The 15,735-nt window shown below is 41.0% G+C and overlaps 1 protein-coding gene across 1 annotated transcript in view; it reads right to left on the bottom strand.

Moving 5' to 3' along the window:
• The window catches only part of NFIA (nuclear factor I A), a 256,674-nt gene that overhangs the window by 29,058 nt on the left and 211,881 nt on the right, over positions 1-15,735 (bottom strand). Inside the window, 3 exon segments of the mRNA XM_030494276.1 lie at positions 1,074-1,165; positions 9,025-9,190; positions 11,729-11,907. Of these exon segments, the coding sequence (XP_030350136.1) occupies positions 1,074-1,165; positions 9,025-9,190; positions 11,729-11,907 (437 nt within the window).

The raw sequence follows: 15,735 nt of genomic DNA, 5'->3' as shown, positions 1-15,735 counted from the left end.
GAAGCCATCGCAACGAGAAGTCTGTCTTCATGCATATCCTGGACTGTGACATGTGACAGCCATTAATCTGTACACTAATTATTCAGACGCATATGAGAACTTACATGAGCTAAGAGCAATACTCCCCAATTTGCTAATTATTTGAATTACTACTCTTTAGTCATCTCAACCAGCTCCAAACAAAATTACAAATATTTCTTGCTGTTGACCTTTAACAGAATTGTAACATAGTCAAGCAATCACTTCAAACTACAGTTGTCCTGAAGCACTAGTTCTGCTCACTTTTTTATACCTTCTCCCCCATGATAACGTGATATTAGGCACAGACTTAATTTTTTCAACATCTGGCTCAAATTAGCTGCTAACAAAACTGCCAACAACTATTTTCTTAATCGACCCTGGGAATTTGATACAGCTTGGAAAAAAGCACATTTAAACCTCGTCCTTCTCCTAAAGAAACACAAATGTTTACTTGAGCTTCTGATTTGACCATAGCAGGACTATGAATTCAGTTAACCCAGTTTATAGGCCTGCCTCAACCGGACTTTTTTTTCTCTTTGTGTAAGGAAACAGATGTGCTCTCAATTACAAAATCTCCTGCTCGCTCAAAGCCCACCATGCAAATGGCCAACCAGGAATTTGAGTCTGATTTTTTTTACATGGAAGTCATTGGAGCAGTCTCCTGTTGTATCTGCTGGGGGACTAAGGTGCACTGTTACCTGATGGGTCTCTCTGAGCTCCTTTTGCATATGCAATGAAATGCACTGGCTTAGAGGTTGGAGCAAAAGTCTTTGCAACACCCAGTCCTTAGGGGGAAAAAACCCTGTGCACTAGAAGCCAATCCCTTAGCAAGCAAAAGCGCTCGTTCCAGTTATGAAAGCAGCATTATTACTACATAAGCCCAAAAAAACACAACAGACAAAACAAACTGCAAGTGACATTTCGCTGTAGTTACTGAGACCATGTGGGTGAAGTGACAGCGGCAATGCAGCTTGGCTCCGCAGGGACACGTTAGAGTACACTGAAGAAGAAGAAGAGGCTGCAGGCATACAGAGAAGTCGAAAGCGGCCCACCTGAGTCTGTTGAGGGATATTTACAAAGCTTGGATCCCGTGGTCCAACACTGACGAATCGGTTTGCGGGGGAGGTGCTGGGTGTCGAGTAGGCTGTGAAGGGAAGGGACACATGCGTTGAGGAAGCGGCACTAGATTGCACACGAACAACACCAAAACACACTGTCTCAGAGCCACCTAAGCAGATGTTTAACATAGAAATGTGCAAACGTTTTAGAGAGCGAGAGTTTGGGTTTAGACACTGGAAAGGTTTGGTCTTAATGATGGGGGTATAAACACGGAGGGGACTGGGCTGCTCCTTGCCAGGCAGGACGGCAATGGCTGCGCTCAGGGAGAAGGCTGATGGGGTCTCCTGTGCTGTTCTCCATCCTGGAGGAGAACCACTTCAGGCCTTTCCATGATGGGATAGCCCAAGAGACTTCTGTAGGTCCTGGTATTGCCTGACTGTTTGAATATCTGGTACCTCTGGTTTTAATGGAGCTTTGCATGGCAGTGAACTTATTATGAACAAAATGAGACCCTTATTTCATGCTAATCCAGCATTTTCTCTCTCCATGTAAAGTTTTGGTTTTCATACTGCTGTGGTCTGCACTCTCTAAAATGTTCACTTGATGTGTTTGACAAACTAGGAAGATCCTTTCGGTAAAAAATTAATGGGTTGCAGTTTCACTGGGGTGGTAAGTGCAATCAGTCTGAAGGCTGAAGCTGCCTTTAAAAACTGGAGTGGCTCCCATAAATGTAAAGCTATTAAATGCAATGCAAGCCAAGAACCCAGATTACTTCCAAACTTGAAGTACTTTAATGATTTTATTGTTGCATTATATTCTCCACTGCAACTGTCCACAATGCCACGTACTTCCACATCCAAAAGCTTTCAATGCATTTTTAGGCTTCCTCTCATTTGAAAATCCCCCATGCAATCTTCTCCCTTGTTCATTTTTTTGCATGTTCAGATCTAAATTCAAATAGCCTGAATAGACGCCTTAATATGAACAGTGATTCTGTCTATTTTAAATATATTTATGGGAATGCATTCTGCTGAATAAAATCCCCAGACAATCTAACTATCCAATGAAGAGACAAAAAACAATGTTAAAAGGAAAGTTACTTGCCAAATTCCAGTCAGGCTAAATATAATGTTCAGGCCCCAACGTTACAGAAAAATAAAGTGAGTTAAGAGTTGGAGAAGACACTGAGTTGTCTGTGTAGATGAAAGCCAGTTGCCTTTCTGAAGGCAAAAATTTTCGGTGAAGAGGCATTACGTTGGAGGAGCCTTTGGTTTAACATTGTACTAAATCAGACCAATGCTCCATCTTATCCACTGTCCTCTCTCTTACAGAGGCCATAAGCAGTTGAACAAGGGACAGTCAAAACAGGTCACATATTTACTTTCTCATATTCTTTCCCACCCTCTGATTATTTTCAGCTCAAGGACTCCCTGTATTTAATGGCCTACAAGGGATTTCATACTGATGAATGCCCAATCTGCCCTTGAGCCCGTGCAAATATTCTGCATAAAGCCCTTTGGTGAGGAGTTTCCAAGTCTATGAGCATGCAGAACCATATCTTTCCTTCTCTACACAAGCCTCACAAACATCTCATAATGCCTCCTAATTCTTACAATTATATCAGACAGCTTCACCCCAGGAACTGCATATCTTCATTTCAGTTTTGCTGACTTCTAAGAACGAATTCTTCCAAGTTGTTTCTGGTGAGGTGAGCTTTCTGCTCCTAAAAGCTAAGGCTTTGCTAGTACTTGCAAAAATCATGCAAGGAACGCCTTCCCTTCACAAAGTTTTAAAGGAACTTTTAAGTAAGTGCACAAATTCATCTTTCCAAGATGATTTTGCAAATTGCAGTGCTACTTGCACATGAGTATGACCACGAACGCTGGTTGTTATTCGTATCTGCAAATCAAGGAAAAAATGAACTGAGCAGATTTGGTGAGATGTTCTCCTTGCCTTTTTACCATGTTAATTTGCTTAATAAGTCAAAGACGACACATATTTGCAAAGGGTATATCTTTGCTTCTAGTGCCATGTATTAAGATTCCTCTGTACTGTCTTATGGCGAGGTTTTCTTTTCAACCAAGCGATGAACCCAAGGTGCAAGACTAAAAATTCCTCCTGCAGCAGGGAAAATTAACTTAAAGCTCAAAAATCAAACATCTGTTCTTCTGGTCTACTTTTAAGGAAGCAGAATGAGTGGAGAGGCCCTTTAATCCCTGGAGCAGGTAAGTTCCACTCAGAAGGGAAGGAACTCAAGATCTTGTTTACAGTTCCCTCTTGGCAGATTCTTTGCTGTGATATTTGGTAGAAAATCAAAGGGAAACCATCAGAACGTTGCCTTAAATGGTTTCTCTGTTCAAACAAAAATTCTAAAGCATTTGAAAACTAATATGCATAAAAGTCCCCTCAAACCTTGCTGGGTGAATTATTATGTATACCTTCTGTAATGTTCCAAACTATGTTTAACTTCCTTTCTGAAAATACTCGGATGTCAGCTTGGTATTTCCTTAAGGTCATATAACTACACTGCTAGAGCCAAGAAGTGAAGAGTACCAAAACTACATATATGCAGAGCAGGCTTTACACTGGACTCTCCCAAGATGCTTGACTGTAAAATGTCACGAGATGTTTGTGGATTGTAAGGAGCCATTTTGGCTCAGAATATTAAGTTGACGTGGAATATAAATTAGCAGTGACTCCTGTTATGGTGAAATTTGGTTCAGAAAAGGGAGCAGTACTAAGTATTGGTTAGACCATCATCAATGTAGCTTCTAACTATATCTTACTGTCTTCATCTAAATACCCTGGTTTGACATGGAGGTGGAATTCCTGGAAGTCTTGCTTCTCCTGATCCCTACACTCTGTTCTGAGACTAGGATGAGGCAAACTGCTCCCACTAGTTAAACTGGGTCATATTATGTTTACATGGACTAAACCTATGGTGGGATCCTTAAACTCCTTTTTAGCAAACGGAAAAGCCAAAGCATGGATCTATCTCTCAGGCAGATCCCTCCTGATTTTTATCAGCTTTGCTCCATGGGAACTGCCTAGATCTGCACTACTTTACAGTATATGATACCTGGCCCATTGGGCTTGAATAGAAACATCTTCCTGCCCAGCCTAGTCTTTCTGCTACTGGAATTCACTAAGGATTGTTTGCAACATCATAGCCCACAGCCAAGGAAATGAATGTGATGCCACAAATTTGCTATGATGCTTCACTTCAGGAACAAGCAAAGCAGGAGCTGGCAGAGAAAGAACATTTGCTCACACAGACAGCTTTGATATTTAGCCAAAATGGCAAGAAATTGTATGAAAGACAAGACAAACAAACAGTTTTGGGAATGTCATGTATTTTAAAGTTGCCTACAGTAGGAGAATGTTAATTTAAAATATACTTTCCTGAAATAATTTATCTTAAGTATAGGAGTGTGTCATTTATCAGACAGTTCTGGACTAAAAAGACAGACTTTTGGTCAGTTAACATGATTTGAGTAAGCGATAACCTAATGTACCACTCTTTTACAGACCAAGACGACAGGGACCTATGCTTGATATGAAGACCTGTACTCATTCACAAAAGACTAAGAGTCAGTTTAGTCATTGAGGAGTTGCAGTAAGAGAATTAACTGGAGGAATATGGTGCAATAGAGCAATTCCTACTGCAATGCATCCTGCAGCCGAGCATCTGAGAGGGAACTGCAAATTCTAACAAATTAAATGATACAGTCATCACCCTCTTTTTTATGGATGGGGAAAGAAGCGAACAGAAAACTAAAATAGCTTGCCCAGAGGGTGCTCAGTCAATGCATAGCAGAGAAAGGGAGAGAAATCTAATCTGATTATAGAATCATGGAATTACAGAATTGTTTAGGTTGGAAAAGACCTTTAAGATCATCGAATCCAACCGTCAACCCGGCACTGCCAAGTCCCCCACTAAACCATGTCCCCAAGCACCACACTTACAAGTCTTTTAAATGCCTCCAGGGATGGTGACTCCACCACTGCCCTGGGCAGCCTGTTCCAGAGCTTGACAACTCATTTGGTGAAGAAATTTTCCCTCATCTCCAGTCTAAACCTCCCCTGGCGCAGTTTGAGGTCGTTTCCTCTTATCCTGTCACTTGTTCCTTGGGAGCAGAGACCAGTCCCCACCTCACTCCATCCTCCTGTCAGGCAGTTGCAGAGAGCGATAAGGTCCCCCCGGTCTCTTCTTCAGACTAAACCCCCCAGGTCCCTCAGCCGTTCCTCATCACATTTGTGCTCCAGGCCCTGCACCAGCTCCGGTGCCCTTCTCTGGCCCCGCTCCAGCACCTCAATGTCTCTCTTGCAGTGAGGGGCCCAGAACTGACACAGGATTCGAGGTGCAGCCTCACAGTGCCCAGTACAGGGGGATGACCACTGCCCTGGCCCTGCTGCCACACTGGTGCTGATACAGGCCAGGACACCGTTGGCCTTCCCGGCTGCCTGGGCACAAGCTGCTCATGTTCAGCCACTGTTGACCAACAGCCCCAGATCCTTTTTCCACAAGGCAGCTTCCCAGCCACTCTTCTCCAAGCCTGTAGCATTGCATGAGCATTGCATTGTGGTGACCCAAGTGCAGGACCCAGCACTGAGCCTTATGAATGCAGTACTACAGTCACAAGATCATTCTTCTCATCCTGACACAAATGCTGTTTAACACAAAAGCTCCTTTGTGCAAAGAGACATTAACTGATAATGATCCTGCCCAAGAAGGGAAAATAACTAAGTTTCTCCCCATGGAGAGTTATGAACCTTAGGAAACAACATTTAGTTTTAAAAAGCTCTTTAAAAATCATGGTCTACAGGAAGGCAGTATCTTAGACTCTGCACCAGCATGAGGGCCACAGATTCTAACGCTGATTCAGTTATGATAGTGATAAAGTCCAAGCGGAATGTAGCAGAGGTGGTGTTTTCTTTGGGCAATGAGATATTACACCCAGAAACTGTCAAGTTCAAGAAAATATTGTGCTGTGTTTGTTATGTGTTACAAACCAAACAAAATCAAGAAGAGATCTGAGATAAGATAATCTTCAGACTGCTGCTGATATCAAGGATGTGTTCTATTGAAATGGCTTTTTATAGAGGAAAAATGAACCCTTCCAAACCTCTTGAATCCTATCTCCATTGTGTCATCTCACTGAGGAAAATGCTGGCTTTCCAAAGGGATAGGATTCGCAGCTGAAATTTTCAACACCCAGAGCATGCCTGGCCACCCAGTAGCGGCAAATCCCTGGTGTGCAGCTCCAGGGGCTCTTCCTTCCTTGGACAGCACTAATGTTCATGTTTTGGTTAATGTCACAGCTGGAGAGTTTCACTATTGCTCTGAGAATCATTAACCACCTTGTTGTGATTTCTAGCTCTCATTCCCAGGAGGCTGTGCTGTATTGAACAGCTGCTCCTGGCTCCTGCACCCCTCAGGAGGGCCATATTCCAATTTTTGGTAGGGCCGTAACTGCGTTTTGTTTCTGTGGAGGGTTTTCTGCTTAGACCAAAAAAGGGAAGGAGAATGGAGCAAATGCCAACCCTTTTCACTCCATTTCCTTGGGGGGGGGGCTTCATTCTCCTCCACACAGCTAAGGAGAGAGTCTGGCCAAAATCTAACATCACTCCTGCCTTTGTTGCATAAGTGACTTTCCAATATCCTAAAGCTCTGCAGGGCAGCCAGCCATAACCCAGTGACACTCCCAGAACCGGTGCACTTGAGCAGTTCGTAACCATGGAAAACACCTTTTTGTGTGGCTTTTATGAAACTCTGGTGAATCTGCACTTGCTATTTGATGGCTAATATTTAGTTAAGGAAAAAATAAACACTGATGAAAATGGAGGGTTGGTCCTGATTGACACACTAAATGGAGTCTAGTGGGCCCGTCTGGTAAACTCTCACTGCGAGGCTAGGAACTTCAGTTTGTTTGACTCTTTATGTGGCCAGCCACATAAAGCTTTGGTGTATATGTAATATTTTTTTCTTAGCAAATGTTTCCCATAATGTACTTTTCTGTAAAATCTGTCCCTAAATTAAATTATATGCTTCTTCGCCACTCAAGTCACTATTATTCAAAACCCTCACCAAAAAGAAGATGCACGCCTTGAATATGTACAGAACTATATGTTTAGACATCAGCGCAGCTAATTAACAAACAGTAATTATTTCCCTAATCTTTTGTTTAAATACCATTAACTGGCTGCTCTTGAGAAAAACCTCGATTCCCAATTAACGTGGCAGCTGTCTGCTGAGCACTGAGCCACAGTGACCAGCCCGAGCCGATGGGTGGTGGTCTGCGAACTGGTTTGATGCCAGCTCAGAATCAGTCCAGACACACATTTTAGGTTGTTTACAGGATCACAGTATCATAAAAATTATTAAGATTACAGCTAAAATGATGTTGGGAATTTTTCGTTTCGACACCACACACTGCCAGTAAACTGAGTCACAACTGTAATGACAAATATACATTGACCTAGTTTCATTTTTCCCGGTTCTGAAGACAAGGAAATAATAAGGCATTGCTGACTGCATTCAGTGATAACTATGACTAAACATTAACCTTTAAGATTCCACCGCTGAATTTTTATTGATAGGACTTAAAAGACAGTTTCTCCTGTCAGAAAGCGTCAAAACTCTCTAGTAGCACAAGTGTTGGTCTAAGGTCAGAAAGAGGAGCGGAGGGGAGGGAATGAATCAACAGCTCAACAAAAATCTGCTGATCAATTCTAGAAGTCCTGATTCTAGAAGATCAGGTTCACAATCTTACCAGACTGTCTCATACTAAAACCCATTTTCATTTCAAAGTGAGCCAGAGCATCTTGCTGAGTCTGCAGTTGTGCACTATCACGGAGCAGAAGGCAATGCAGAACTCTGAGAACTACCAGATTTTAAAAATGCCCCCTGGAACCTGTGCAAATCTCCTGAACAGTATATGAAGCTTTAAAAATGTAGGCTTCACATGATCTGAATAGCGAATACCTCCTTGTACATCAAGCAGTGGTTGCATATAGCATTTAAATAATAAGCTTGAAAAGCACACAAAGGGATTTGCTCTTTCGATTAGATTGATTTTTGTTTGTGGATGTTATTTGGACTCCCTTCACTGTGGAACAAGTCCCCTACAGTTGCCATTAAAGCACTGAAAGCTTCCCTTTTGTTTTTAAATGTCAGTTTGAGCATGGCTTCATTAAATCATTTCACAATTAACTCCCTGAACATCCAGACTTTTTTAAAGCATCAAACCCAGCTGAATCGCATTTGTTTCCCAGAAGAGTGAGTCCAAAGTGGTATCCCCAAGTGTGTATCCAGGAATTTGTATATTTGACTTGTGGCTACACAAAATACATATGGGATCCGTGTGGGTGGTGGAGAAAGGATTAAAGCTTTCTCCCTGGGCCTAAAAAGTACCATAGCTTCTTGCCCAAAATGCTGGGCTCGGGAACCAAGTCATAAGGGAAAGATGTCTGGGTTAATCTAGGAAGACTTATTCCCAAAAGAACTGTAAATGAAGTAAACTCAGAAGAGTTGTTAGTTTAACCCAGTATGTATAAGCAGCAATGTTTTTGAGAAGCTATCTGACTTCCACGTAGCATCTATCCTCTAAAGACTGACTTGAGATACCAGCTTGCCTCCTCATGACAGTAAAACACATCCCAAAGGTCCAAGGTCTGTTTCACAGCTTAGCTACTGGCCTTGATTCCTGTCATCTGTGGTTATGTGAAATGGCAACAAAGACAGAAATAAAACTGTAACCTTAAGCTAGCTCTTTTCTCATTAATATAGAAGCAGCTCAGAATTTTGTCTGTCTTATACAGAGCAGAGAGCTCTCCTATTTCCCAACACCTAGTCAGTCCTCATCTCTTAACAGTCGATAGAAGGTGATGGCAGCACATTGAGTGCTGCAGTTAGCCCTTGGTTCCCGCTGCGTCTATACTTACTTGGAGAAGTGGGAGAGGTGGCCCCTCCTTCTGTTGATGTAGTTGGAGGTTTTGTGTCTGGCACTGGCAGAGGCACAGGCCTAGCCATTGGTGGCGGAGGTGGTGGTGGCAACATTGGGGTAGGAAGGAATGGATTGTGCACCTTGCCTTGGCTGCTACCATTGGGCTGCCGAAAAACAAGCAAACAGACAAAAATTATACTAAAAATCAGCTATTAGGAACCTCCGGTAATAACAATCTAGTTGAAAGCTATGTGCAATACATTTACAATTACTTGAGAGGTGGCAAAGGAAGTGCTGGGTCATATTCTCCAGCTTTTTCAAGGAACTTTGTCTCAAGCCCTGTGAACCTTGTGAAACTATGAAAATTCTCACTTTTGAACATTTGTCCTATTAGCGGCTGGTGTGAACTGCCCTGGATTAAATTCTGCTACTCTTTACACTTCCTGCAGCCACTAAGTCGTGCTCAGTGAGAGTTGAAGCAGTATTTTTTACCCCTTAAATCCCTCTGTTTTGTGTCTCTGTTATATCCTTAGCACATCAGTGCCTAGGACTTGAGTGCAAATTTCTTAAAGATACTGCTCATTAAGAGGAAAACCAAGCATTTTTGGTGTTCTTAAAAGTCATGCTGATATCTTATTACAGGAAAATGAATGAATATATATTAAAGTAACTGCTCTCCCACATCCCTTTTGAGTTAGTAATAGTGTAGCTCACAGTTTAGTTGCCATTAGGATCATATGGAGAAACGACTGAACTTAGAACTGCTTCATTTTACTCACTGGGAAAAAAACCCAATCCTCCCTTTAGACTGGGATGTGGTCAGTCACAGGCAGAATGGCTCAGCTAAGTGTGGTCTTTCAATTAATCACCAGAAAAACCTGTCCATAAGTAAAAGTGTTTTCAAGCATCACAAAAACAAGAAGCAGGCTCAAAAAACCACAAACCTCCCCTTCCCCCAACTTCTAAAGTTTACATTTTAAATGTAACACAGCCTGGACACTTGAAAACCATACAGAGAGATGCCAAATACCATTACAGAGAGAAAGTAGGACAGCCTGTGAATGAGGTGTTCCATTTTAGTGACAAAAATGATGAGATCACTTTCGACAGCACTCTACAAATTGATCTCACTGCAGTTCTTCTGGCACTGAACATTGGCTTTTCCATTGATGATAAAAGCTCAGCTTTAAACACAGATCCATATTCTAAGTACTGCTAAAGAAAATAATATTTTAATTCCTGTTAGGGTTTCCATTAGCCTGAATTACTGGGGACAGAATACTCGTACTGGCGAATGCTTGGGACCTGATTTTCATTTCACCTGCTTTGGCACCAACAAAAGGCCTTAAAGGTGCAAATCACACTTGTGCTAGAGCAAAAATAGTTCTGGGCATAAATAAAGCTCAAATTCATCTGCATTTAACTTAATAGCGCTCCTACTGACTTCAAAGACTGCAGTTACTAGTGTTTGCAGCAAGAAGCAATCCTTCAGGGATATTTATTTTTCCAACATCCAGTACCTTTAATAAACTAATATATTAGTGACATCTCTCAAACACTATCTTGTCTCACAATTAGGTCCCCTTCCTGCCAAGAAGACCCCTGCTGTATGTTCATTGTGAGTGTGCTAACAGTTCATAATGCTGAATGGTTTGGGATAAATTAAGCAAATGAATACTCAAGGAAAAAGAAAAGCACTATATTGATTTGTTGTCTAGACATAAATGTATCTGCTAACATATTGTAGACATTATTCAAAGCCAGTACTGGCTGGAATAAGTCGAGTCAGTTTTTCTGCTAGGGAAAGGAAAGCACTGAGAACAATATAGCTTATTAAATAAGTGTAATAAATTAGATGCTAATAATTAAACTAATTCTCATTAACACTTTCAATCGTATGTACGTCAGGAGAGAAACAGTCATTTTGCCAGTTATTACTTCATTGGCTGGAAAAAGTTACATGCATTACATTTCATGAAATATTCAGAGCATTATTCTAGATTTGATTTACATAAAATTTATCAATTCTGTATTTGACCGGAATGCTATTGCAATAATAGCAAGATGATTCACTTTATTTGATTAAAAAAAAAAAAAGAAAATGGTTATTTGAAGCTTTGGAACTCTGCTTAATTTTTCATAGAGATAAGGGAAAAAGATAACTTCTTACAGAAATAACAAACCGTAATAAACTGTACTTTTAACATCTTGAGTTCAAGTACTGGTCAACTTGATCTAAAGTGCTATAAGGCAGTATTTTTTTTTTTAATGAACTTAGCTGATCTGAAACATCTGTTTCTCACCCTCCCTTTTCCTGCTCCTTCCCCCCCACTCTCCCCTGGACTTCAAAAATAATGAATAAAAATTATTCTGCCTTCATATTTTGTTAACCCTGGTTCCACCAGGGTTACAACGCATGCAGCAAAGTCATTTGCGGAGGGACCCAAAAGGTCACTGTATCACCAACTTCTCTGATGGTTTAACTTTATTTCACCACAATGTGGTCGAGTGGTTTTTTGGGGGAGGTTTTTGGTTGTTTTTATGAAATATTTTTGCAGTAGCAGCATTTTTTTCCCATTTTTTTCCAACGACTATTCAAGGTGTGTTCCTGTACGCAACATGCTGTTAAAATAACCCCATCAGCCCATGGTTAATTTTACATAGGACAAACACTTCTGAAGAAATAAAAACGGCTTCCTTACATTTAGGAACCCCACCTGTCCAGCCTGCTGACCAGCGTCGGGGCAGACAAGTTGGACAAACTCTTTCAGAGTCTCCTGAGGATGATAGCGGATTGCTGGGTGTGAGAAGTATGGCCCAGGCTGTTGAATAATGGGTGATGTTGGAAAATGAAGAGTCGATGGTGTTGCATGTGGACTTGCTATAGGAAAGAAAACAAAGAAGTTATATAGAGTTTTGCCTTTGGAAAATAAAACAGTTTAAATCTACTGTAGTTTTAGTCTTTTTTTAAATGTACAGTATTGTTTATACATCTGATCTTCAGAATTAATATATTAGACCACATTGTGTCCTGCACTCACTTCATCTAGATCCTGAAAGCAAACGGAGCCAGACATTTTGAAGGATTTTCTGTGTTTTTAGTGGACACGTATAAAGGAATGTGAAAACTCTTTATCACCTTAAGAGCAGTCTTCATCAATCAGGCAATAAGAATATGTATTTGGGAGATTATGGTTGATTTAAGTGACATTTCATGTAACTCGGATTTGCACATATGAATCCATTTTATATTGTACTATAAATGGTTGATAATTTAAAGATGGTCTAACACTCCCTGTTGTTGGGGTTTTTTTTCCACCTCAGTTTAGGAACATTTATTTTAAGTAACGTGTTTTCATCTAATGAACATGCACAAAGTGGCAAGATCGTTCCGAAAATTCCATTTACATTTCTCCTGAATAATGTTGGGTTCCAATCTTCAGCAAGCCCCCAGCTTGCATTTATGGATGAAGTTTAATTTGGTGAATTTATGGGCCAACAAGCCAGCTGGAAAATGTACTACAGTGAAGGTGCAAAGGTGCAATGTACACAAGCCCATTGTCAATGACAAGTTTTATCCTCAGCTGATTTCAACAGAACTGTAAGTGCAGTTGAAGTTCCAAGTTCCTTGGCCTTCAGGATATATTGGGTTGGACCTTTGTTAGCCAACAGCGCTTTCCACTGTTAGTTGTCACCATGAGGTAGCAACTGCTGCCATTCATAGTGCTAAGAATTCTCCCTTTCCCCTATAAAACGAGAATTCACTCTTCCTTTAGAATGGCCAATTGACCTGGTTGTGCACAAGCTCACCTGTAAATCAGTTTATTCCTCATCAGTCATCACTGCATCCCTGTTGCCCCCTTGGCATGCTATCCTAGTGATCTTTCAAGGGTGTCCATGTGCGTATACTGCACTTGTACACCACACATAACCACTTAGATAAAGGCTGCGCAAGGGAGGTAATATCCTACAGAAACTCATGTGTTGGCTTTGAAGTAAGTTAAATACACAAGAGGGGAAAAAAAGCCTTTGGCACTTTTCAAAAAAATTGGAGAGATGCAGGGAATAAACTAAAATCAAATACAAATGAGCAAACACCCATTTAATGACAAATGTTATGAAAAACCCCAAGTTAAGTAAAAGCTAAAATCTGCTTCTTAGTCTTGTTCGTCACCAATTTTAGAACACGAGACTTTATCAATATTTTTTTCTTAAGCATTATTAAACCATAAGCAAAAACAGAGCCTGAAGATGTGGATAAAACATACTCAGAGACAGCAGCAAGGAAACCTACTGCATTATCCTGTAAACATTCAGTAAGGGTTGGCTGGGCAGCACTTCTATGTACTTCTTTCTCCACGACTGGGTAGGAATGATTGCTGTGACACCACCACCAAAAAGAGCTGCACTCATGCCTGGGGTGCTGATATGGGATGAATATGAAGCTCTCGTCCTTGCCGTGAAAACCTCCCCTGCATCCTTGATAACCCTACAAGTCTTCCCAGTCTGCTCCCCTTAATGCTGCTTGAAATATTCACAACAGAAAGAGAAATGCCACTAAACGTGTGGTACTAAACAGGAAACCAACACTGAAAGAAAGCATGGAGATGAGGAACTAAAAGGTAGCATGCAGCCTTCAACTACCTCTGATTAAAGCAGATGTATATCCAGAGACACTCTTTGGAAAGCATGGTCTATACCTATCTTACAACAGCTAGATATTGTGGCATGTGGGCTGAACTGGAAAACAGTGTCTTCCCACAGCCGTGCTGCAGTGCTGCACTTGGGAAAAGGGAACAAGAAGCAGCATATCCCACACTCCTTGTTATGGAAATGTTGACAGTTATTCCATGGCCAAGGCAAACACCTGTGTGCCCAGCCTGTTCAACCTGTCTGCACATCTGGGCTTATCTCTTTGTTTTTTTACAAGCCTAGTTAATTATTTCTTGTTCACTTTTAAGACAAATAGTTTTGTTCTGAGTTTGCATCTTAAATTGTAGCATATTTGAAAACTCTACAGATAAAACCCCCGACTCTTCAAAGGAAGAAATAAAGGGCATTTTCCTGTCCCCAAACTCCTGGGAGAGGCTGTAACTTTGAAGTGTGGTATCAAAGGTAGAGATAATGTGGGATTCACCTCAGTAAATATGGGTGTCTGCCATGGAACTAATTATCTCAGAATCAATGGAGAACTACATAGAACTAATGGTGTCTAAGGAGATGTTCATCTCACCCCAAACCAGACCACTGCCCTTGACTAGACTTCATTGACCATGCTGACTGGCTCACGAGTGGATGTGAAGGGAGCCCACAAGTACTAGCTCCAAGGTAGATACCTCCAGTCTAGACGCACCTTCAGTTAGGTGAATTCCACTCAACATGCCAGCCTCTCATCTCCCTTACACCAACCCCTGAGGTGTAACTGCTTTAATGACACTTACATCATAGCCACTTTACAGGTATGAATATATCATCATCATCTCCAGGAAGCAACAGTCGCTTTAGAGCTTGTCAAAATATTTTGCCACAAACATTGGTTCAGCTGAAGTTGGTGGTAAGAATTTTGATGACTACAACAAAATCTTCATTAGCATACAACATTTCTGTCCTTTTTTTTGATATAACACATACTCTCCCTCTCTCTCTTTGTATCTCCTTTTATAGTTTCCCTTTTCCTTGTATGCCAAATGGAAGATGATGGATGAAGATAAAAGTGAGAAATGAAAATTTATGTGGCAAACATCTAATTAAGTAAAAAACAGTTTGGGATTCTTTAAACATTTATGCAAAAAAATTGCATTTAAGCACCAGCTCTGTTAATACTATTTGAAACAGTTACACAACTGCACTGTCCGTTACACACATCTGGGAACAAATTTATTCCTTCTCTTCCGCTGGGTGAAAAGGAGCTAGAAATGCTATTTCCATCAAACAAAAAGGAATAAAAAATGGTACCCATGTGGAAATTTAAAGCTAGGTCTGAGACCACGCTATATTTAGCTTTTCCAAGGTATGGTTCTTCGTTTAATAATCTGATTTGCTATATGAAAGACATGTTTTAGCTTTTAGGAATACTCATAAGCATGTAAGTAGCGTCTTTCTCTGTTGCCTTGACCTCCTCAGCACGTCAGGGTAGAAAACAAAGTGGAAAGCATTTGTTGGTGATCTTCCCAAAGAGAGAGGGAAGAAAAATGAATACAGAAATAGCAACAGTAATTCAGGAAGGGAAAGTGCCCCAAGAAAGTGGTTCTTCTTCAGAGTCTTGGCCAACCTCTCAGCACAGCCTCGGAGGGCTTTCTGCTGATCATGGGAAAGACTGGGGGAAGGAAACCAGACTGAACAGACATCAGTCCTCAAGTCTGTGCCATATACTGACATGCAGGGTTCATTTTCTCAGAGTAGATGGATTAGCATAAGAAATAATGAGTGGAATAAGGATCTTCAAAAGGTTTGTTTTTGCAGTCTCTGACTGGGAAATACCAAATTTCTCAATGGCAAAAGGAAGGGCTGTTTTATAAGCAGAAGAATCTACTACTATTAAACTGATCAACAAACATTACAACTGTGCCTGCCTTATATTAGAGAGATTACAAAGTGATAGCTGTGTTGTGGTCACCAACTCTGGTGTATGCAAAAATGGCCTTTCAAACAGGTTCTGAGTGCAGAGCACAACTGTGTGTCTAAATATATGGATCCTCACAAACACTTT

The sequence above is a fragment of the Strigops habroptila genome, chromosome 8, assembly GCF_004027225.2.
Source record: "Strigops habroptila isolate Jane chromosome 8, bStrHab1.2.pri, whole genome shotgun sequence".
Lineage (NCBI taxonomy): Eukaryota > Metazoa > Chordata > Aves > Psittaciformes > Psittacidae > Strigops > Strigops habroptila.
The sequence above is the reverse complement of the archived record's forward strand: the minus strand, read 5'-3'. Positions and strand labels throughout refer to the sequence as shown.